At 47.7% G+C, this 24,686-nt stretch overlaps 1 protein-coding gene across 1 annotated transcript in view; it reads right to left on the bottom strand.

Moving 5' to 3' along the window:
- Positions 1-760: 760 nt before the first annotated feature.
- The window catches only part of SLC7A5 (solute carrier family 7 member 5), a 45,594-nt gene continuing 21,668 nt past the window's right edge, over positions 761-24,686 (bottom strand). The window contains exons 3-10 of the mRNA XM_033157021.1: positions 15,162-15,267; positions 13,910-13,954; positions 10,716-10,839; positions 9,660-9,763; positions 8,964-9,060; positions 5,255-5,404; positions 3,797-3,974; positions 761-1,665 (exon numbers count right to left, since the gene is read on the bottom strand). Of these exons, the coding sequence (XP_033012912.1) occupies positions 1,610-1,665; positions 3,797-3,974; positions 5,255-5,404; positions 8,964-9,060; positions 9,660-9,763; positions 10,716-10,839; positions 13,910-13,954; positions 15,162-15,267 (860 nt within the window). The 3' untranslated portion in view covers positions 761-1,609. The remainder of the gene's footprint in view (positions 1,666-3,796; positions 3,975-5,254; positions 5,405-8,963; positions 9,061-9,659; positions 9,764-10,715; positions 10,840-13,909; positions 13,955-15,161; positions 15,268-24,686) is intronic.

Raw genomic sequence — 24,686 nt, 5'->3', positions numbered from 1 at the left:
TGTGACTGTACTACCTCCTGTGTTGACGGATGCTGGAAATTCTGTGGTGCTGGAAGGCGGGACTTCCAGGGGTCAAGTTTAATTCCCAACAATTAGCACAGGGAGAGAGGAGAAAACCTTTAAATAAAAATAAAAGAGGGCTTGCTTTGAAAGACATCCTGTTTCACCCAGGAACAACGGAAGCAAAACATTAACATTGAAATGTCCCTCTTGCCTGCTTGGTCCCCTAAGACGTGAAGTCACAAGACCACTGCCAGGGGGGCAGTGGATCAGATGGCAGCAGACACTCCAAGCTTGGCCAGTTACAAAGCCTCCACACAGGCTGAACTAGAGCCAGGCACACAAAACTGCTACAGGCCGTCGCTGCCCACCCAGAGCTTCTGCTGTTTGCAAACTTTTGTTCCAAGTCTTCCAGGTTCGGCATCACATGGAACTGTCATTCCCGCCCCTTCCCCCTACCAGCCCCAAGAAGAGCAAATGGATGTCACTGGAGCATATGACACTCTGTGCAGAATAGGAAAGCGGCAGGGATTGGTGTAACCGTCGGTGCAGCCAGAAGTCGCCGATCAATCCTGCAGAAGGTACCGAGTGAAGGCTGATCATGGAGAGCAAGCTGGATTTCTCCTGGCAGCGTTTCAATTCTGGCCGCAGAGATCGCCGCACCACATCATCACGGATTCAGAGGCCCCGGAGGGAGCTTTTAACTTGGGTGCCCAAGAGGTGTCAACTTAAGAGCTGCCCGGAAGGAACGTCGCAAGGGTGACCATATACAAAACGTTTATTGCAAGTCAAATACAAAGCGGAACTACATAGGAATCTTAAAAGGGAAAAAGGGGGAGAAAATAAAAAGCAGATCCCTAAAAAAAAAATAATTAACAACAATAATAATTAAAAAAAAAAAGAGTTCATGTTGGGGCAGCCAAGTCTTTTTGCGAGTGGAATTAAGTTGATATCTGTGCAAGTCCACAATTTCAGCGTCACAGTTTTCCTTGTTTTTGCCTGTGTGTGTGTGTCCATCTGTTTTAAGGAGTGTAAAGATCGGGGTGGGAGGGGCACAGACATTTTTTTGTACCCCAGGAAAACCCTCCGCCGGCAAGAGAATCAGTTGCGTTGGATTCTTTGTTCTTTCTGGACATGTGGAGGGGGCAGTTGTGGGCCTGCTGGTGATTCTTGGCAACTCTCATTTTCCTTTTGTAAAGGAACTCAGGGTGGAGAAACTTAGGCCGCTAATGAAAGAGAGGACCAAGCAAAGGACAGACCAAAGAGTCCAGCCCACAGCTGCACATGTAAACATTGCCATCCTGTTGGCTTCCCTGTTGGTGGGTCTACTGAGGCCTCTTGAGGTTCCCAGCAGAAGCTTCTCTTCCTGCATTAAATTTGCACCTGGGACTCTTTGCCTCCTGCCTCTGGTCAGCTGCCTGGCTTGGGGGGAAGGGGAGGGAGGGAGGGAAGAGGGGAGGGCCATGCAGGCAGCAGGGGTCTAGGGACTTGTCACTGTCAGGCCCCTGGCTTCGAGGTTTACTTTCTTGCTGAACGAAGAGTCCGACGTACTTGTGGTTTTCAAAATAATATTGTGCGTTGGTTTGGACCGAATGCCTTTCCTCTAGTTTTAAGATTCCTGTGGGACAACCTCCATCACCTTCTGGCACAGGACTGTCGTGGAATCTGTTTTGAGGTAGGGTGGGGTGGGGATGGACAAAAAACAAAAATTACCAAGCTGCATTGTGAAATGCTTGCAAACCGTAAACACTGAAGGGAGTTTTAAGGACACTCTAACAAATCGTCATTCTGCTCAGAATCAGCAGGAGTGTGTGGCTCTCTCGAATGTGCACCTGTCCCCTGCCCGATGCACAGTCTAGGTGTCGGTGTGTAGACAAGACCACAATAGGTTTGCTTGGTTGTAAGTTGCTTTGGGTTGCCTCGGATAAGATAAAGCGACCAGCAACGTTGTCGTCGTCATCATCATTAATAATAATAATAATAATAATAAACATATGAAAGGTGGTTTGAGCAAGGGATCATGGTGAGTGGTGTGTATGCTCGCATCGCTTTTGTGAAAGAGAAACACAGCTGCACCCTGAAGAATGTGAAGCCTTTCTCAAAATATTCCCCATCCAACTTCTGCCTGCTTCCAGCAAAAGGGCTGGACACTTGGCTTGCACCAACACTTTCTGGCTACAAGGAGATTTTCTTGGGCAGGAGGGTGGTAAACAACACAAGGCACTAAGAGCATTAGCTTTGTATTAAGACACTTGCAAGATATTCCTTCCATCCGCCCTGGAATATTCCATATGCCTCCCCCCTCCCTGGCCACCCCGCTATTCTCTGGAAGGAAGGAAGGAAGGCCTGCAGTGCAAAACCCAATTAATATGCTGATTTGTCACCCAACAGCTTTAAAAATTGGCTTCTCTAAGAGCAGAGATTGATACTTGGAAGAAGAAGAAAGTGGGTGTGTAAAGGGAGAGAGTCCAAGAGAGGAACCACTGAAAAGCTCTTGCGTTCTCCACCCGAAAGTGCAGCATTAAACCCTTGGCGCTTCTGCTAGTCTGCATTTCTAGGTCAGCCTGTTTGTTGTTGTCGTCTCGAGCCCCCAGAGAGACAGATGGCGGTGTTTAGTTACATGGACACCATCCAGTGAGACTTCTCATGATTCAGCTGTTCAAACAGAACTTTGTTTCTGGGGCTGAAAAAGAAGGAGAGCAGGCCAGGAGCACCAAATGGCCCCCAACACTTGCTCTGTGGAGTGGACATATACAAGCTGGCTGCCCTCAAGTTGTTGTTGTTGTTGTTGTTGTTGTTGTTGAATATATTTTTATATCCCACCTTTTTCCTCAAGTTGGAATTCAAGATGGCTTGCAGCATTTTTAAAACATCTTCATAAAATGCAAAATAGTGAAGATAAACTAGTTAAAAGCAATAGCTAAAAGACAACAAATCACATTTAGACACCAGCATGAAAATACTGATTGCCCTGAGAGCATCCCAGTGGTCAAAATCATTTGCACCTAGTTTTCAAAGGCCCATCTGAATAGGAAGGTCTTAGCCTGAAGGGAAAGATAACAACAGGGAGGGTATTTTTTCAGTTGCCATGATGCAACCTACCTGCAGAGTTCAGGCTTCCTGGTTACAAAGACTGGGGTGGGGTTGAGTGTGTGTGGAGGGTTAGGGTTGGAGGATGCAAAGAGGCAATGTAGCAGAAATACTAGTTCCTAGAACCTAGAATTCCAGCTGCTCCCACAAAACCTGACTGGTCCTTCTCAGTCAGGCAGGAAAAAAGTGTGCCTGGGGGTAGTATGCCAGTATTCTTCTTGGTGCTGCTTGGATAAATGCATGAATCTAACCTTTGGAACATTTTGTAAGTAAAGCATTTTAAACTTACTTAACAGTGTGTTGTCTGTTCATTGCAAGAGGAATAGAAAGAGGGGAACACTTTGCAAGCTGACTTAACAGGATACGCAAAAAGTTTAATGGTTTACATTCCTAATGCTGCTTGACTTTGTGAGTTCAAACTCTGCTACTAGTGACTCTCTCCTGCTGGAGAGTGAATTTAGTCCCACACTTTGAAACCAGGCATCCAGCTGATTCTTTTGTTATTTATCCCACACAAGTGGGTCAAAGGATAATATATTTTTCCTCCCATACTTTTAACAATTTATCGAAAGGGAATTAAAAAAACTCCCACACAGATCGATTTAATACCATTATGCTGAGATCAAGAGTATGGAGTACTGCTCTCGCACCCATTTCTAACGCACACAATGTCCCCAACACCCTGCAAGCCAGGAAAGGGACTCACATATGAGCTGGAGAAGCCACTTTGGTTTGTTTTTCCACCAAACCCCAAAGTAGTAAACGGGGACCCCGCTGAGAATGATGGTGAAGCCAATGCCACACTCCTTTGGGGTCATCCAGAAAGAGACAACAATCAGGAATATGCAGGCCAGGATGAAGAAGATGGGCAAAATGAGGTTCACCTGTACATGGGAAAGGGCCGGGGGGACGGGACACAAAAGAGCAGCGAAATCAGACAATTTCTATACTATAACAACAAAAACCCATTGGACTGGATTAACCACTCACAGCTTCAGTTTTGTTTAATTCAATTAAAAACATTTCTAGACCACTTGGAGATCAAGGTGGCACATGTAGTTCTCTCCCCCCCCCCCCCGCAACACCCTGTGAGGTTGGCAGGCTGAGAGGCAGTGACTGGCCCAAGGTCCATCCAGCGAGCTTCATGGGCAATTGAGGATCTGAACCCTGGTCTCCCAAATCAAAACACTCTAACTACCACGCCACACTGGCTCCCACACTTCCCCCCACATTTACAACCCCCAAGAAGTCCATTTAAAAAATAAAGCTAATTTATTATACGCTAGCGTGACAAGAGAGCTTCTCTCCACTTAACTATGTAAACTTAAAATTTCTGGTACGTGCTTAAATCCCTTCAAGAAGATTGGGGTAATGTGCAGGAACCTTTGAAGCAGGAACACAAGCAAGGGAAGATCAGTCTGTCCCCAGCTGAATGTAAAAGCCCTCTTGCAGCTCACTACTTGGTTCTGGCCTTGAAGTAATGGCCCAGCTGTCCTCTTTCCCTCCTCCCCCGCTTGCCTCGGGTGCCTTTTTTAGTTTGTAAATCTGAGGGTGAAGCTTCTCTCACTTTTTAATTGATATGAGTCAATTTAGGAAACAATAACTGACTGAAAAGCAGGATGGGAGTATAGTAAATTAATACAGTGGTGCCTCGCAAGACGAAATTAATTCTTTCCGCGAGTGTTGTCATATAGTGGAAATTTCGTCTTGCGAAGCACAGTCGGAGGAAGCCGCGGTTTTACGGAAAAAAACAACAACTGCAAAACGTTTTCATTTTGCGAGTCGCGGCCATAGGAAAATTCGTCTTGTGAGTCACCCTTTCGTTAGCGAATGCCTTTTGTCTAGCGAGTTTTTCGTCTAGCGAGGCATTCGTCTTGCGAGGGTACCACTGTAAACAGAGCCACAAAAAAGCCCCTGCTGGATCAAGCCAATGACCCATCTAGTCCAGCATCCTGTTCTCACAGTGGGCAACCAGTTGCCTGTCGGAATCTCAAAAGCGGGACCCTGAGCACAACATCAGAAGTCTGCCCAGCTGCAATTCCCAGCACCCGCCTCTGACCGTGGAGGCAGAGCATGGCCATCGCGCTGGCAGCCATTGACAGCCTTATCCCCCCATGAAAACTCCCACACTTCTGCTGCCACCGCCACCACATCCCACTCTCACCTTTATAGGCCTCTCCAGCTCTGGCTTCTTGTATCTCAACCACAACATGCCGATGATAGCCAGGGCCACGCAGAGCCAGTTGAAGAAGCTGAAGAAGTTGATGACCGAGAATATGTCGTTGGAGAAGGCGTAGAGCAAAGTCATGAGGCACTGCAGATTTGGAAGGGGGGGAACGGGGAGAGGAGAGGAAGCAGGTCGATAAAATTAAGGAGTGACCGAAATGACAATCATTGCCTTTTAATGCCTGCGCTTTTGCCATTTGAATGGCAGCCACTAGAAAACAAACGTGGCTCTTGCACTTTCGAGTTTTAAACCTTTGAAATGTGTGCAGTGGAGGTAGGCATAGAACCAGCAGACAGAAGCAGGGAATTCAGAGCGCAAGCTCAAACAAGCAAGGCGGTTAGTCCTTCTCAGTTTCCCCCAAAACTTAAAAAAAAAAAACAAACCTACGACGCCCCTCTCAGTTCTCCATTAAATGGAAGCTGCTCTCTGGAACAACTTACCAGACCTCAGCCAGGGGTCCAAACTCTAATCTCTCAAGCAAAAGATTTGCTCAACATGCAGTGGTGAGTTGGTCCCCCTCCAGATGTTGCTAGATTGTAAGTCCATCGCACACACACCTCTGCAACCATGAGCCATGCTGGCTGCTAGGGTGGATGGGGCTTGGAGTTCACAGTCCCTCCAAGTGTCCCCATTTCCCAGGGACAGTCCCGGATTTACAAAAGCCGTCCCAGCTTCTGATCTGATCCCAGAATGTCCTGCTTTTCCTTAGGATGTTCTGATTTTCATCAGAGAAATGTTGGAGGGTATAGAGTTATCTGACCTCCATCTGAAGGCAGCCCTGTATTTGGAGGGTTTTTTAAAAAAATGTTTTATTATGTTTTTATATGTGTTGGAAGCTGCCCAGAGTGGTTGAGGCAACCCAGTCAGATGGGTGGGGTATTATTAGGAGATTATTATTATTATTATTATTTGGGACGCCCCTATTTTCATCAGAGAAATGTTGGGAGGGTATGAGCCCAGTGACATCCGCAGGGCTACAGATGTTTCCTATCCATGGCTTAATCCCACACACACCCTTCCTGAGTGGTCAGTGGGAAGCCATCTCTGATGGACCAGAGTGTCACCCTCTCCGAAAATTGCCGCAGCCTTCTGCATTGCCAGGGGAAAGTGAATTCTGCCTAGACGCCGCCCGCCCTGGTCAAAACTGAGTGCAATTCAGCAGGGTGATCCAATCCAGTGTCCGTGACTGCTGTCCACACCACGCTCCCCACTGCCAGGCCAAACCCACTGGTGTTGATGACAATGCACTGCTGTTCTCAAGAGAAGCAGCTGGCTTAAGCTGGGTGAGAACAGCTTTGCTGTCCTTGTCACCACAGGCTCTGGCATGAAGATCCTGGCACACTCTCAGCCTGTGCCGCAGGGAGTTCTTCGAGCGGCGAGGCAGCCAGGAATGCTGCAGAGTGCCCCCCCCCCCGCCAAAGCTGGGACCTCTCTTCTGCTCTCTCTCTCTCTCTCTCAGTGAGGCAGCTGTCCGCGTTGCCTCTCCCGGCTCTATCTAACACTGCCTCGTCCACTGCTGCATCCCCAAAAGCTATAAAGAACGGTCCATGAGGAAAAGAGAATACAAGAGCAGCCCTGCTCCATCTGACCAAAGGCTCATCTATCTTAGCACCTGGCTTCTCTACGTGGAAGCTGGCAAGTGGGGGACAAAGCCACCCCTCTCTGACAGACTTCTCCTCCTGCTGCTACTGCTCCCCAGCAGCTGGTATTCTGTGACAAAACCTCCAGGTAGAGAGGCAGTGTGGGGCCATAGCTCAATGGCAGAGCATCTGCCTTGCAACCAGAGGGTTCTGGGTTCAATCCCTGGCATCTTCAGGTAGGGTTGGGAGAGACTCCTGCCTGAAACCCTGGAGAGACACAGGCATCCGATGCCCTTTTAAAATGTGTTGGGGAGGGGAGGGATTATTGGGTTGCTCTTGTTTTCGTTTTTATTACATATTTTGTGTTTTTATATCGTGATTTTATGCTGTGAGCCTCTGAGATCTGCTGGTATAGGGTGGTATACCAATTTAAATAGTAGTAGTCGTAGTGAAGGGACGCGGGTGGCACTGTGGTTTAAACCACAGAGCCTAGGGCTTGCTGATCAGAAGGTCTGCAGTTCAAATCCCTGCGATGGGATGAGCTCCCATTGTTCTGCCCCAGCTCCTGCCAACCTAGCAGTTCGAAAGCACGTCAAGTGCAAGTAGATAAATAGGTACCGCTCTGGTGGGAAGGTAAACGGCATTTCCATGCGCTGCTCTGGTTTGCCAGAAGTGGCTTAGTCATACTGGCTCCCTCAGCCAGTAAAGCAAGATGAGCGCCGCAACCCCAGTCGTCCACGACTGGACCTAATGGTCAGGGGTCCCTTTACCTTTACTAGTCGTAGTAGTTGTCATAATAATAATAATAATGATAATAATAATAATAATAAAAAAATAATAATCCAAACAGCAAGATGGACCAAATATAAGGAAGCATCCTATGTTCCTAAAGAAGGAGCATATTTAGCCATAATGACAGAAATTGCCACTGCCCATGAATTTGCTCAATCCACTTTTAAAGGTCATCTCAAAATTCCTGCAGGAGTGAACAAGCCCCAAACATTTTGGGGAAGCTGCTCTAATCCTCCTGATCGTTTTGGATGAACCTTTCTCCAGCTTCACAATGTCCTGCCCCCAGCCCTAGATGAGGCAAGGAGGAATATAGACCACTAGCCCAAAGGTGGTACAAAGTGCCACAGCATAAATCAGGGCAGATCTTCCCCTGCTTTAAGGGACCCAAGTGATGCAGCTGTAATAAGCAGACTGGAGAAGGTGGGCTGGAAGCAAGCAAGGATAGAGGCAGCCCTGGCTAGTTGCATATGTTCAACAGGTGCTGCTTGGGCACTGCAAACGAAAGGCACACCAATTCGAAAGCAAGACGCAGGCAGTCTTTTGCGAATGGCATCAGCCTCCTGCTGTGGCCTGGGATTCAAAAGGCGATGCCTGCAAGACTAACTCTTCCTAAACCATCTCCGCATGACGCGGTTGCTTCTCAATTCTGGACGGACGTCACTGCCTGTATAAACTTGGTCCTGAGAACAGATCAAAAATCCACCGACAAAACAGCACTGCTGCTGTTTAGGGAACTCTATTCCAAGGGCAGCGGAACTGGTTTGTAAGTCATGGCCTGCAGGTTGCCAAACCTATCATTTTACATCACTGGAAGAGTAAACACCATCCCAACAATCCAGCAGCAGACGGAAGAGCTGTCCTCACTCGCCAAACATAGCGATGTATCGTTGGGAACAGAAATTGGATGCTTACCAAGCTGCAAGGGAAGCGGACAGCTAGCTCTCTGCCTAATGAATGTAGAAGATAATTTTGCTTATAATACACGCCCCTCCAAACTGAAACTGAATGAGCAGAACTGTTGAAGGTGGACCTGCATCCTCCCCCCACATCCTGACACCACCAGCTGTTTTGTTATAATGGCTGTGCCAACAGAACTATCATTTTTTAAAAATAAAATAACAAATCCACTTAAGAAAGTAAGATGTAGCCATTGATATCCCTCTCCTCTATGAATTTGTCTAATCCTCTTGTAAAGCCATCTAGGCTGGTGGTCATCACTGCCTATACCGCCTCTCAAATGGAAAGGATCGGGGTTTTCCTGTGGGCATCCTTACTGTGAAGACGAGTGAAGGCACTGGCGTGAGGAGCCTGGGATGGATCATAGACAGAACAGAAGGCAAGTGTCCCTCACGAGCACCAACAAAGAACAGCCTAAGAGAGAGAGGAAAGAACAACACTGCGGTTAATTCACACTGCCTGAAATTACTTTAAGAGGGCCGTGCAGCTAGAAGGAGCTCCTTGTGAGGTTTGGGGAGCCAAATTACTGTGCCTCAGAGGATTCTGTCTGGAGCTGCACCAGTTTCATACAGACAAGGAGGAAGCTAATCCTCCAGGACTCACCAGGGTGCCTCTGTCCTATGCAGGCGTGAAAGGGAAGGGGCACTCAGATATTCTCCAATGGGATTGAGGGGTTGTAGGTCAGGGGCAGAACACTCGCCTGGCATGCAGAAGGCTCCCAGTTCAATCCCTGGCATCTCCAGCTACACATGAGGTGATGGGGAAAGACCCTGCTCTGCCTGAGACCCCAGGAAGCCACTGCCATCCAGAGATTGCAGTGCTGGACGCTAGATGCACAAGTCTGACCTGATACAAGGCACAGCCAATAAATACGGAAGAAGTGTGGAAGGTATTGTACAACAAAAAATGGAAAACGTGATGCAAGTTGTTTGGTCCCTGCACCAAGCTCCCATTTCCACCCTCCAGTCACCACAGGAGACTCTCCCACTCCACCAGAGGGGCAAGACACGTACCTGGATGAAGTAAAGAGTGACCCATTGACTGAGCCAAAGCACGACAGGCCAACAAAGACGGGGATGATCCAAGCCATGACGCCCAGGTGATAGTTCCCAAAATCCTAATGGCAAACAGGGAGGAGGAAAGAAGAGGAGAGTTAGAGTTTGCCCAGGAGGTGCCAACAGCTGAGCACGTGAAGAAGTGGGAAGGTGACATTGCCCAGGTGGGCTAAACTGGATTTGCAAGATCATATGATCCACAGACCGACTTGAACCCAGGAAACCCTCAGCCCAGTGAGGCACACGGGGGGTTGGTTCTCCTCTTCCTGCCAACTGAAAATTGATCTCTTTTGCAGGGTCGTTGCGCTGGCAATCGTTAAGAACAAGGAGCAAGTTACCGGTCACATTTCCCCCCTTCCTCTTCCTTCTAGGGGACTCAAGAGAACAGGCATGGTTCTTCCACACTGCCTTCCGTTTGAGCATCAACAACCAGCCTGTGAGATCGGGAAGGCTGAGAGACAGAGGCTTCCCCTACAGGGGCTTTATGGGCGAGCTCCCATTTGACCCAAGGTCTCCCCAACCCTCTAGCCAAGGCACCATCACGCTGGCTGCATGAATCAGTAGCAGATGCATGCTCTAAGCGTTTAAAATTACAAGCGACAAAACAACAGCTGGCGTCAAAAGAAAAAAGAAAAGAAAAAAAGAAGAGGACATTTCACGTCAGTACTGACACAGTACTTCCCCCTGTGAGCTGTCACTTTGGAAACTGATCACGAGACCACACAGGCTCTGATTTGCTCTTATAGCCAGTGGTGATGGTTTCTCAGACAGATGCATATCCTTGGCCACCGTTCCACTTATCCCAGCTCATCACCATGTGAGCCACGATGGCATCCTCCAACACAGAGCGGGTGGCAGTGGGGAAAGATCAGCGCTGGCTGAATGGCAAAGATGGAACTCCAAGATAGCACGAGGCAGCCAGGTCCAGATTGCACACAGGGAAATGTCAAAAAGCCAGAGAAGCGAGCTAGCTAAAAGCACAGCCATTTCCGGGTGAATCATTCCGTATTTTACCACAGCAACGGCTTCCGACACCAACATCTGATCCACAGACAACGTTGTGAAGTAAGCCAGGTTGGTCAAGACGTAAACCAAGGTGACGATGGGCAGGGAGATGATGATGGCCAGAGGCAGGTTTCTGAGGGGAAACGTTGGGAGAGGGTTAGAGTGCTTTGCAAGCGGTTCTAAGATCACCTCTTGGGGGATGACCCAGGGCACCAACGATGCCCGTCACAACTGCAGCATTAGCAGAAGAGACATTATTCTTTAGTCATGCACACATGTTGGATCACCAAGTTACAAAGGAGGGAAAAATCTGAATATAGCGGCAGAGCCCCACCATGTTTAGGATTAAAAGGCCATACGCAAGGCAGCAGAAAATCCATCTCCTCCCCTCTCCCCCAGGATCAGAGCAGCTTGCTACAAAAAGCTATTTTCTAAGCATCTATTGAAAGCAGCCTCCTGCTTATCGTAAGACCCTTAGGAGAGCCTGGATGGATCAAACCAAAGGCCAATCTAGCTCCACATCCTGTTTCCCACAGTGGTGAATCAGATGCCTGAGAGAAGCCCACTTGTTCTCCACACCACCCCCAGCCACACCAGAGTAGTAACTGCCCAGTTCAAAATCTTCCATTGCTTCCTGCGTTGCTCCTCGCAAAACTGGAGCCACATGCACCTTCTTGCTGGCTTAGTTAGCAGGGACCACGCTGACTAGGGCAGAGATTCACAGCTGCCTCCATGCCAGCTTGTGGAATTAAACCCCACAAAGCCACCTGGCTGTGGATTAGGAACATGTCCTAGTCTGGGCAGAAAACACTTTTTTAAACTCCAAGTGCATGGCCAGGCTGGGCTGTAGCAGGCAAGGGAGGAAATAAGGCAAACAAATCTAAGGAGATAGACCAGCCTATCCCCCAGTATCTGGTGCCCTCCAGGTATTTTGGACCTCAGCTCTCATTGGCCCCAGTCAGCCCTGACATCAAACAGCTGCGCTGGCTAGAGCTGATGGGAGTTGTAGTCCAAAACATCTGGAAAGCACCAGGCTGGGTTAGGCTGAGCTGGCCCACAGGCCTACCTGCCTCAGTCTAATCATTAGAAGAACCAAGGAAGTTTCTTAAAAATGAAGACCTCCTCGATGTTACATGTAACCAACCAGCAGACCAGAAAGCCAGGAGAGGCCAGTGGACATGCTGCGTTTGACAATCTAATTGCAGCCACGACAAACATACTTTAGAAGGTATAAAGCATCCAGGTCAGATGAACTGAGCCTCTACAAACCTTTGTAGTTTGAGCCAAGCATCGCAGGGAGTTGGGAGAGGGGGCTCAGCCTCCGGGAAAGAACAATAACACAGACCCCACCCCACACGCTGCAGGCGGTTTGTACCTTCTTAGGGCTGTGTGTGAATCTGAACAGGCATATCCCATTCCAACACACTTTGCTGCAAAATCCTGATTGCACATGTGAATTAGAAGATTTCATGGAAGACAAGGTTCTTGGTGGCTACTAGTCAGGATGGCAATGCTGTCCCTCACTGCTGGATGTTGCATGCCTATGAATACTGGGGGATGTGAGCAGGGAGAGATGCTGCTCTTGCACTCAGGTCCTGCTTGTGGGCTTCCTATTGGGGCACCAGGTTCAATGCTGCAGGCAACAGGATGCTTAGTTGGGTTCAGCAAAGCTTTTCTTCAAAAAAAAACACCAACACTCCACCAGATTTCTGATTACGAAGCCTGCTATCTGAATTCTCCCTGAACTGCCTGAATCATAAGGCTTCCATATTCGGTGTCTGGTGAAACAGGGCAGCTCCTCCCATGGTATATAACATGGTACAGAATGACTTGTGGGGAAAAGGGAGTTCATAACGGCATTGCCAAGCGACAGCGCTCTTCAACAGCTACATGACTGAGAAGCAAGAAGAGCTTTGCCAGCCAGGCTTCTCTGCATGCCACAAAGCTGTCAAGAGGCACAGGAGCACTGCCAGAAAAGAAAGCTGGTGACTCTTATTATGCTCATACCAAGAACAAACTTAGTTGGTCTCTAAGGTGCTACTGGAAGGAATTTTTTATTTTATTAAGTTCTGGAGAAACGCTGAAAATCTATAAATACAAGTCAATCACACCTCCCGCCCCAGATGAAGCCTGATTTTAGGATTCTGAAAGCAAGGCCTGCTACAAATCCTCCCTTAGCTTTATTTTGAACTTCTGCAAAATTTGGGGTCCCCCACCCAAGCTGCCTGATTTTCCTATAGTTTGTGTGGCTGCTTTGGCTTCATAAGGACAGGCATCTGGAGAACAGAGATCAATAAATATTGATCTATGAGAGCTGGGTAAGGACACTAAAAAAAACATTTTCAGGTTTAAATCATATTTTTAAACGGGCTTTCCAATTAAGGAATTAGTTTTAATTGTCTTGCGCTGCACTTTTTCTTGGAACTTGGGGATCTGTGTACAGGCACACAAACACACACCCAGCACAGGGTGTCCAAGGCTTAGGACAGCCATAGCAAGTACGGGTTGGTTTGTACAATTGCTGTAAACCGCTCTGGCGGTGTTGTTTTTATGAACAAGGGTATATAAAGATTTTTTTAATAATATATGAAACTGTTGACAGGAGGAGCTTTGCCTAGAGACAGTGATGGAGGAAGCTTTACCTGTTGAGTTTTCAACCTGCCATTCAGCTGTTGGAAGCCTCTTTCCTAGAACACCAAGAGGCAATCCAACCAACTGACGGCAGTAAAAGCATTGAAGTGGTGGCAAGTATCTGTACAGCAATATCTGATCACCAGGGAGGCTGTTTCACGGGCAAACGCAGCGCACAAAAGTGCAAGAAAGCTGTGCTGCAACCACCACCCACAAACGCCATATTGAACCCGATACCAACACCCCCTCCCAGCAGCCATTTTGTTGTTCTCTTTGCAAGGCACCTGGTGGGGCAGTTTGTGGCAGGCGAGTTAGGGGACTTTTGGCGAGCAAGGATAAGAGGCAAATGCTCAGCTCCTTCCTTCATCAATGAGTTGCCCAGAGGCAAAAGAAGAGCAAAAGAAACAGAACAGAACTAATAGCTCAGTTGCTAGAGCATGAGACTCTTCATCTCAGGGTCGGAGGTTCAAGTCCCACGTCGGGCTAGAAGAGTCCTGCATTGGAGGGAGTTGGAGTAGGTGACCCCCACAGTCCCTTCCAACCCTACAATTCTATGAAAAGAAACCCCTTACCTGTAAGGGTTGATCATCTCTTCCGTGACAAAATTCAAGTAATTCCTGCAAAGGACAAAGATTTAAAAAGTAATTCAGCTTGCTGAGGGAGAGAAGAGGCATCCTGCCCTTGATTATAGGGTTGTATCCAACTAAATCAAATTAGAGTAGACTCACTGAAATGAATAAGCCCAAGTTAGCCATGTTCATTGACTTCAGTGGGTCTACTCTAAGAGTAAGTCTAGATTTGATAAGAAGTAATAAAAAATAATAATAATTTATTATTTATACCCCGCCCATCTGGCTGAGTTTCCCCAGCCACTCTGGGCGGCTCCCAATCAAGTGTTAAAAACAATACAGCGTTAAATATTAAAAACTTCCCTAAGCAGGGCTGCCTTCCGATGTCTTTTAAAAATAGGATAGCTGCTTATTTCCTTGACATCTGATGGGAGGGTGTTCCACAGGGCGGGCGCCACTACCAAGAAGGCCCTCTGCCTGGTTCCCTGTAACCTCACCTCGCAATGAGGGAACCACCAGAAGGCCCTCAGCCCTGGATCTCAGTTTCCAGGCTGAAGTGTCAAGGTTGCAGCTTAGGAAAGATTTATCTCTCTCTCTCTCTCTCTCTCTCTCCCTCCCTCCCTCCCTCCCTCCCTCCCTCTCCCACACACTGGTCTCACTTGCGTGGCACAGGAAGCCACAGGTAATTGTTTTATCACGAATGCACAGATTGCTCCTCCCCTGGAGCATTACTCTCTATTCAAACCACAACTGAGGAAACAAGAGCAGAACATAGTCTTCTGATTGTGATTTGTTTGGAGCAAAACTGCAGTGCCCTTTTCAGATGAGGGGCTGAGCCACGGATTGTGATCTGCTGCTCCTGCTAGAAGAGGAGTTATGAGGGAGCTGTCCACAGTAACCCATTACCTGTGACTTACTGTGTCAGGCAAGCCTGCCATGCATGTGCCAAAAATCCACAAACCTCCGCGTTCATTAATATGTAGATGGGAGGCCCTGGTCTGAGTGCCAACCCATGCAGAAGGGATATTGAGAGCAACAGAAGGCAGGGCCTTTTCAGTAAATCTGTATTCCCAGGGAATTCTGGGAATTGTAGCTCTGCAAGGGAAACGGGGTCTCCTAGCAACTCTCAGCACCCATAGCAAACTACACTTCCCAGGATTCTTGGGGGGGGAAGCTGTTGCTGTTAAAGTGGTATAAGAGTGCTTCAAATGTCAAGTGCGGATGTGCGCTTAGGATGCTTGAACATAGAACTCACCAGCCTCCATATGCGAAGAGACCGCTATACAAGGCCAAGACAATGTTCCCAACCTCCAATTTCGTGCCATCAAAGGAGTGTTCAGGGCTCAGGATTCCAGGACCGTCTTCACAGGTAAAAACACGGGGGGGGGGGGAGAGACAAAAACCACAAGGTGTTCAAATACAGTGTCTCCAATTCAGTGAGCCCTTTTCATGGCTGAAGCTGTAAGAATACATTTCTTCTGAATGGGTGATCAGCTTTATGCTGGACGCTATACAAAAAAGGAAAGGGCCTTATACAGAATCATCACCTAGCTCAGTTTTATCTCTACACTGACTGCAGGCAGAGGGTTCAGGTAGGAGTTTATCCTAGCCTTACCTTCAGATACGAGGGACTGAACCAAGGATCTTCTGCTTGACTGCTTAGTGCTTTTGCTTGCCAGGATAGAGGGGGATGCTTGTGTGTGGAAACCAGCCTACTGTAGAAAGGTGAAGTTCACCATTGTTGCCCCACCCACTTTATCTCTGGCCCTGCCCACCACCGGCATGTGGCCCTCAGAAGGTTGTCAAAGAAGGGAATGTGGCCCTCAGGCTGAAAAATGATTCCCCAACCCTGGTCCACATCCAAGGAAGGAGGGGGTCCAAACAACAAGAAATTAGCTAGCAAGACGGTTTTGACCTAAAGCAGCCCTTCCGTTTCCTTTTTATGTTCTCTCCCCAATACAAAAAGGAACAAAGTTAGGCTACTGGTTCATCCAGCACAGTACTGCCCACACTGACCGGCAGCAGCTCTCCGACATTTTCAGACTGGCAACATTCCCAGTCCTGCCTGGAGATGCCTATGACTGAACCAAGGACATTCTGCATGCAAAGCAGATGCTCTACCCCTGAGCTCTGCCCTTCAGTGCTGGGATTTGCCGGAAAGGGAACCCGAGGCCTTCTGCATGCAAACTGGATCATGTCCGCAAAGGCGCCCCGAGCAACTGATCCCAAGTGCTCAAGCGTCCCGTGCCACCCAGAATGCCAGCTACAATCTTAGCCAAGCAGCAACTCTGTCGTTTCTTATCTTAAGCTCCTAGGAAGCAATTGCAAAGACGGCTTCTGGCAGAGTGACAGAGGCTACAGTGCAGCCCCAGAGGCCAGCCCCACAAGGATTTCCAAGGCTAGAGGAGCACAAAGTTTCAACCAAAGCGCCACAAAGCAACCCCCCCACCACCACCTTGGTGAGGACATAAAGGATTCCTCCGGTTCCTGAGGCGCCCAAGAAAACCCTCAATTGCTCACGTCCCTGTCAACTGTGGGAAGGGTCCAAGTATTTGGAGTTCCTGTTATTCATCCGTTCTTGAATAGAAACAGCCCAGGAAAAAATATATATAAGGGGAGGGGGTGGTCTTCAATTGTTGAAGACACTTCCAGCACGTTTGCTGCGTTTATTTTAGTTCTAAAGACGTCTCGGTGGGCGTTTCGCTTCATGCCTTTTGATCTGGAGGCCAAACCCAGGCTCCTCCAGGACAGGGAGGCTGAGAACACAGGAGTTCCCGTTTCCTGGCTCCCTTCTGAAGACGGAGCCCCCAGGTGCGCCTGGAGGGGTGGAAAAGGGATCCGGGAAGGTCACTGTTGGCCACCTGACCTCCCTGCTGCCTCACATGTGATTTGTCTTAGGGCGCTAAGAGCCCAGAGAGCCCAGTCACATGGGAACTTGGGGTTTAACTCTTTGCCCTTTTCTCAAACTCCACATTCCAGCGATTCACAATGAGGTGAGGGGGGAAAGGAGGGGAAGACAATTTTTGCAACAAAAGCAGCTTTCTTCCATGAACCACACAGAACAGTTCACTAGGCTTTTTACTTGCTGGGCGGCCTGCTGCCAGCATCACTAGCTAGAACAAGGCGGCAGAGGAGAGAGGCACGAGAGCCCAACAGAAGGGCAAGGCGAGTGCGTTTCCAAAGAAAGCTTTGTTGAGGGAGATCTCAGGGATCCTGCCCTCTGGAGGCTTTCCACCACAGGCCCTGCTAACTGCAGAGTTCTCAGGCTTGCTCATCCCCACGTGGCAACATGACTCACAGGTGCGGGGGAGAGACATGCCACCAATGACTCAACCGTGCACCGTGAGTTCAATCCTGTTGCATTTAGTCTGGATATGTCTTGATGAATTTTGCACATAAGGAGCTAAGAGCCTGCCTGGACCAGGGCAATGGCCCATCTAGTCCTGCATCCTGTCTTCACAGTGGCCAACCACTGTGGGGAACCAGCAAGCAGGATTCGAGCACAAGAGCCCTCTCACCTCCTGCAGTTTCCAGTAACACTTATTCAGAAGTATCGCTGCCTCCAGTGTGGAGGCAGGGCAGAGCCACCATGGCAAGTAGCCACCAATAGTCCTCTCCTCCACGAATAGGTCTGATGTTCTTTTAAAGCCATACAAGTTGGTGCCCAGCACTGCCTCTTGTGGGAGTGAGTTCCACAAATTGACTATGTGCTGCGTGCAGAAGTACTTTCTTTATCAGTCCTGAAAAGATCTCAGGACCAGCCCCTAATCTCCCCAAGTAGTAGGGCTAGTTTTTTTGTGTTTTTTGTGTTGTTGTTTTTAAAGCTTCTTCCTTCACCCTGGTATGGCTCCCCTTCATCACACACACAGCCCAACAAGACAATGTTGTTGTCTACCGGCAGCATACAAATCAATATGGCTAACCTGATCAAAAACACTCACCCACCCCACTCACAAAGGAAACCAAAGACCACCACAGCTAACCACAAATGAACAATCACACCCTACGCCAACCCCGACCTCTCTCACCACCAAAGGAGCACAAGCGAACGACAGAGAACCTGCACAAACAACGCTGACACCAAACCCTAAATATATTAAGTAAAATAGAAACATCATCACCCCACCCACCCATCCCCCATCCCCCCACCTCTTTCCCCCTTTTCTTCCTAACGTCTCAACAAACGAAACTGATTTGTAAAAATGTTACATGGAAAAAATACGAGAGAGACATTGCACTACCTTTGTAAATCCAGAATATATTAAGTATTAAATACTTTTAAAAAAAAACTTCTTCCTGATGCTCTCAAGGTTATAAGCTATGTAGCCATTTTGGCCCATGGGCACAACACAGGTCTTCTAACTGCAGGCAAACTATTAAATCATTGAAGGAGGATGGCAAGAGATAGGTGGTGCTTACATTACTATAAAATATGATGCCACCAGGTTGGTGCCACCCCCTTCTAAGCACCTGCTGCAGTCCAAAATGGCATCCTCCATTTACAGGCATCCTTGCTAGCCTTCCCTTCTTCCCCAGCAACCTCCAACCCCCTCTTCTTAATTCAACCGGTTAACCATATATGCCCTCGCAACACAGCAACAGCTGCTGGGACAAGCCAAGGTTCCCCCACCACGGCGCCAAGCTCAGATGCCTCTCCAACCACACTCAGCTCTAAAATTAACCAAATTAAAATTAACGAGCTCCAACAACAGCCTTCCATCCGCAGTTCTTAAAAGGGCAGAACTGCTGGAAATGGTGGCCTGTCCTTTTTAATTACCAGCCAAGGGCTCTTTTGTGAGAGGATGAGGGGAGAAAGAAAGAGAAAATTTGAGTTGTTTCATGCTCAGAATGCTTAATTTTCATGCCATGGATGCATAGTCCTAACAGGGCTGGATAGCTGGCATAAAGGGGCTATTAACTGCAATTATTTAAGATGAGTACAGGTAGGCCTAAATGGGGGAAGGAAGGAAAGTTGATATAATGGACAAGATAAAAGGCAAAGAAGGTGATACCTCAAAGGCCCCCACAATGGTCCGAAGGCACCTTAAGCCTTCTGATCTCCAACACTAGGTGGGTTTGAGATGGAGCCAAGAGTCCCATGGGTGCTGGTCTTGGGTCCTGGTGGAATGCTAATTATGTATGTAGACAAAATGCCCCAAGCTACCCCAACTTAAGAACTCAGTGTTGTATACACTGACTGGCAGTGGCTTCTCCAAAGTTTCTGACAGGGGACAATCCTGATCCTGCCAGTGAGTGAACCCAGGATCTTCTGCATGTTCTGTCACTGAGCTACACCCCTTCCTCTTGCGACTTGTGAAATGTCCAGTCGGAGAACTGAAATGAGCTTGCAGTCCAAGAGCCCTCTCCTTGTTAGCTGTTTTAATTTCAGCAGCCCACTTTAGATGAAAAGCATCCTTTGGTTGCTGCTCTTGTTAAACAAGGAGTCAACCACTTGTGACCAAGTGAAGATGCCTGGGTGCCAGGATGGTGCCTCACATTTCCACCACCTGGAGGTGCATGCCTGCGATCAATGGATCTGGACTGTTTTCACACGCTAATACCACCACATCCTGTAGAATTCCATCAGTTATATTTATCTGCCACAATCAGAATGAATTTCTGGAACCAAAATGCTTTTCTGTGCAGCCAGAGCAGGAGCAGAGTTACCATCAAGAAAGAGAGGTTGGATAGCCCAGATATGTGTGGACTATCCCTGGATCAAGTGACTTTTTATTCTTTAAGTTCTCAAAGCTCTTAACCTAGCTCAAGGTTGTCAGCTGAACTAGCCAGATGTCACAGTCAGTCCATCATTTGAAAAATAAGACTGTCTTGCCCACAAATGGCAACTAGATATTCCGTTTTGGTGACTGTAACCTTGGTTTAGGGAGCCATTGGCACCTAGCTTATATATCTGAGTTTCTAGCACTGGTTCAAAAACTCTTAGTCACGTCTAGTTCAAGTCTACCGATAGACTGGGCTCTACTTTCTGCCCAGCCCCTGCTCTGCATGGAGTGGTAGCAGCTCCCCAGATTTTGAGATCCTGGAATTCCAAGACCTTCTGTGTGTGAAGCATGTGCTATGAGCTGCAGAGCTTCAAAGAGGGTCCCCAACATCTACTTCACCCTGTGCTGTCCAAACTAAAAAAGTGGGGTGAGATTCGGGACCAAAATCCAAGAGTGCCCTAACCGCTAATGTGAATTCAGGGCAAAACAAGAGTGCACTTTCCTTCTCCTCTCCTTGTTACAAAAGGAAGACTTAATTCTTCTTTGCTGCACATTAGTAGTACAAAGTTTGTAGGCAAAACACTCATGAAGTGCTATTATTAAAATGTACTGAGACGAGCACACACACAAATGGGGCCTTGGCTGCCAGATTTCCTCCTCCCCTGCTGGGCTAAAAGCACATTATTAACTCAAGTTGAAGAGCCCCTGGTGTTCGCACAAGGCCAGCGTCTGGGAACGAACACCAGGCATCCTGTACCATCCTGCTCCCCACTTGTCTGGAAGGCTTCGCACAAACAAGGTGGGGCTCGTCCTGCCTGAGCCCAACCTCTTCAGCTGCCACATCAAACCCCCAAAGCGAGATTCTTCCTCATCTGATAACCTTTGCCCCAACAGGAGGCCCAAATCAGGGCATTCCCATCTCGACCAGACCCCGTTGCATCATTCTGCCTGCTTGCAAAACACAACAGCCTTTGCCTGTCTGCTGCCCTCCAGTTTTTTGGGATGCCAACTTCACAACGTGCCCCAGCCGGCATGGCTGTGTAATGCAGGGCTGATGGGAGCCTGGCCATGCTGGCTGAGGCCGACAGACAATGCTGTGGAAAGCAACTCCTGGGAAGTAAGAAGAGCTGCTGGATCAGGCCAATAGCCCATGTAGTCCAGCAGCCTGTTCTCACAGTGGCCAACCGATGCCTGCAGGAAACTCACAACAGCACTCTCCCCAGTTGTGATTTCCCAGCAATTGGTCTTCAGATGCATTACTGCTTCTACCTCTGGAGGCAGAGCATAGCCATCAGGGTAGTTGCCGTTGATAGCTCCTCCGTGAAGTTGTCCTCTTTTAAAGTTGTCCAAGTTGGCCATCACTGTCTTCTGTGGCAGCAAGTTCCGTAGTTTCACTATGTGCTGCATGAAGAAATACTTTCTTCTATCTGTCCTGAATCTTCCAACATTCATGTGCAAGAGTTCTAGTATTACGAGGGGGGGGGGGACTGTTCTCCACCCACTTTCTCCATGCCATGCACCATTTATAAACGTCCATCGTATCACTTCTTTCTTGTCTTTTCTCTAAACCAAAAGTCCCAAACACTGCAGCTTTTCTCATGGCACGTCCTCTTCCTGGCTTTCAAGACAGAATGCCCTGCAGTAGTCTGACTTGCTTCTCCCTAAGCCTATTTCCTCTGGCTTTTGAGCCGCTCAGAAGATTCGGATCAGAGGCCACAAAAGGATGAAGAAATAAGAAGCCGGCCAACTAGGCTTCCAGGCCAACGGAACACTAGCTAATTAAGGGTCTTTGCTTGGCTCACAACACAGCCAGGAACAAAACACCTTCATCTGTGGTGCAGATTTGCCCAAGGGAAGCTTGCTGGCTGTTCTTGGTTTCAGCAAGAGGCCACGAGAGATGGAGCAACTCAGAGTGCAGAGAATAGCAACTTTGCTGCAGACATGGAGAGGGGCAGCACCAGGGAGGGATTAAGACCTTTAAAGGTCCTAAGCACTGAGAAGATTATGATGCCCTCACATACAGTTAAATAAAAACAATACTGAACCGCAAAGTTTATTTCTGAAATGGCACAAAACTACATGCATGCTAAAACGTCCTGTGCAATTCATGGCCGGATCTGATTTTCCTCGCATTATTTCAGTCTATGTTTGTAGGGGATAAATAATAAAAAGAGAACAGAGAGATTCAGAGGGTGGCAAACACAAGAATGGGCCTTTTCTGTGGTGGCTCCCCATTTATGGAATGTTTCCCTGAGGAGGCTCACCTGGTGCCTTCATTACATATCTTTAGGCGCCAAGTGAAAACATTCCTCTTCACCCAGGACCTTGGCTGTTAAACAATCAACCGCCTTTTAAACAAGGGAGGGGGGTATTGTTTTGTTTGTTCTTATGTTACGTATTTTTGTGTTTTAAAATGTTAAACTGCCCTGTGATCCTCAGATGAAGGGCGGTATATTAACATTAACATTAATATATAATATTAATAATGATGATAGGTAAGAAAGTCTACAAAGTTATTATTTTCCCCATGATGACTACCTCAATGTTGTTGTTTTTTGAAAAGTCCAATTGTTTCCAACAAAATTCTCATTTTCGTTTTGTGCTCCTGCTTTACTGGTGCCTCAAGGATGTTCCTAGTCTGCCTACTGAGTAATCCAGCACAGGGCAGTGCCAGTTTGAAGGGGGGAGGACACGAGTATGTGCACATTTATGTAGAAAAGGAAATCATGTTAGATGTGATGTGATGCAAACTCTGCTTAATTCTCCCCCAAATGTAATTTCAGCTGCCACACTGAGCTTCTGGAAGAAACACCAAAGTTGCAAGTCTGGCTTTGTACTTCCGTTAAGACAGGTGCGTTTTCATCGCAAAAGACTTTACATGGCGGCAAGGCAAAAGTACTAGAGGAGAGGGTGTCTGGTGGGTGTCCCAAGGGTTAAGCAGAGAGGCCTAGAGGGGCTGCATTTGGCCCCCCGTTCTCACCCCTTGGTCTAAGGCCACAAGCTGCCTACACAGCCCTCAACACTGCCAGAGAAGCTGAACAGTAAAACTTAACCATGTCTTGCACTGTAGGGTCAGGAGCATAACTGCACAGGTAAGCGTGCACGTGTCATATGGCCTGCCTACTTTTTAATCCACAGGTTTCAAGCATCCTATCCAAGGTGAAAGAGGGCCCTGCGGGGCCAGGCGTGCCCAGCTGGCAAAGGCGGGTGCCCATGGTGCCTGAAGCCAGGCGGGCACAGCAGAGAGAGCGCGACGCAACATGTTGCCAGCTCAACTTTGCAAATCAGGAGTGATTTAGGGTTTGGGCATTGCCAACTCCACTTTGCCTTTTGCTCTGGGGCTTTTCATCACAAGCAGAATCTGGGATTTTAGCATCACCTAAATAGGTGAGCTTGAGTTTCCAAAAAGCTTTTCAATGCAAGTTCCTCCCCAAAGCCTCCCGAGTTTGCTTAGCAGTCATGGGAATGAGAGGAATGGACCTCTTCTGGATCAGAAAACTGGAAGCAGAGAGAGTTGGAACAAATGGGACAGTCCCACAATATGGAGGGATGTAAAGAAGTCCCTCCATTCTATGGGAAGGGCTGCAGCTCAGGGCTAGAGAATCTACCCTCCCAGGTTTAATCCTCGGCATCTCCAGATAAGAATGTGATTGTTCCCTGTCCAAAATCTGGGGAGCTGCTGCCTGTCATTGTAGACAATGATGGTCTAGAGGACCAATGATCGACTCTGTATATGGCAGCTTCCTATGTTCCGGGCTCCTCCCTAAAGACTTGTGCTAGAACTTTAATTAACTGGGATATCCCAAGTGGAACAGAACCCAGCGCAGCTTGCATCGGGTGCTGGATTTAAACAGCACTTACTACAAGCCACTTGCCAAGGAACCCACAGAAGTGCATTGTAAGGTTCCTGAATGATCACCTGATAATACTAATAAGATCACAGGGCAGATATGGATGAGCAACAAGCTCAAAAGCTTCAATTCTTTCTGGCAGCCCCGTCTACAAGCCCCATGTAATTCCTGAATGTTATTTCTGCTTTTGAAGATCACCACTGCTTTTCCTTGGGAAGGACCCAGAAGCAGAGCTCCGGTGCTTTCTAGTTTGCCCTTGCCATGTGTTTTGCTGCAGCATCATGTTCAGGCATAAATAGAGGTATACAATTTAGAAAAGCACCAGATTCTGCACTCTGGTGCCTGTGCTCAAGTCCATCCAGGAGGAGAAAAGAAGGCTGTTCTCATCTCTTTCAGGTCTGGTTCTAATAAGAAAATCTGAGACAATCCCCTCTTCCCCAACGTTGGTGCCAAGCCAAGGAATTAGTCGGATAAGCCTCGCTGGAAGAAGTGGGGAAGGGGCGATGTCCACCAATAAAGGGAATCTGAGTACAATAAAGATGCCAGCCTCCCCTGGAAGAAGCATCACAAGCCAAACGAATTAGACAAGGCACACTTTCTTCTGGAGGTAAATATTTCTCTCACAAGAGTGAACAAGGTAATAAGGTTCCTTAGACGGTCAAGAGTGGCCCAACTGCACAAGCTTCTGCTAGAAATTATATATATGATCTGCCTCGGAATCCTTTGCAAACACTGCAACAGATCCTTCTTACAAGTGTAAAGGGCACACTTTATTCCTAGTCCAATTTCCCACTCCCCAAAATTTATAAACCACTTAAATCCTCGAATTGTAGATATTATTACTATCATCGGCTTTTCTCTCTCTACCTCTCTTTGCTGATTTCCTGTGTGTGTCTTTTGTATTTGATTATACTAATATAATCTCTAATGGATGGGGTAAAGTAATTAAGTATGTAATCACACCTAATGAAATCTGTTATTTTTCTCCTCATTTACTTTCAACTTTTCATTATTTAGGCACCTCTCTCTCTCTCTCGCAAAAAAAGCAATGCTGAGATAATGCGAAGATGTCTGAACCACATGACAATTACAAAAGTGTTTATCCGGGCTTGAAAGAAAACTATCAAAGAGGTCGACATAAAACAGTGTAACACAGCTATCCAAAATAGGATAAAATCAAACTTTAAAACACAAGGGTGTGTACTG

This window comes from Lacerta agilis, chromosome 8 (genome assembly GCF_009819535.1).
Source record: "Lacerta agilis isolate rLacAgi1 chromosome 8, rLacAgi1.pri, whole genome shotgun sequence".
Taxonomy (NCBI): domain Eukaryota; kingdom Metazoa; phylum Chordata; class Lepidosauria; order Squamata; family Lacertidae; genus Lacerta; species Lacerta agilis.
This window is presented reverse-complemented; position numbering and strand designations above follow the sequence as displayed.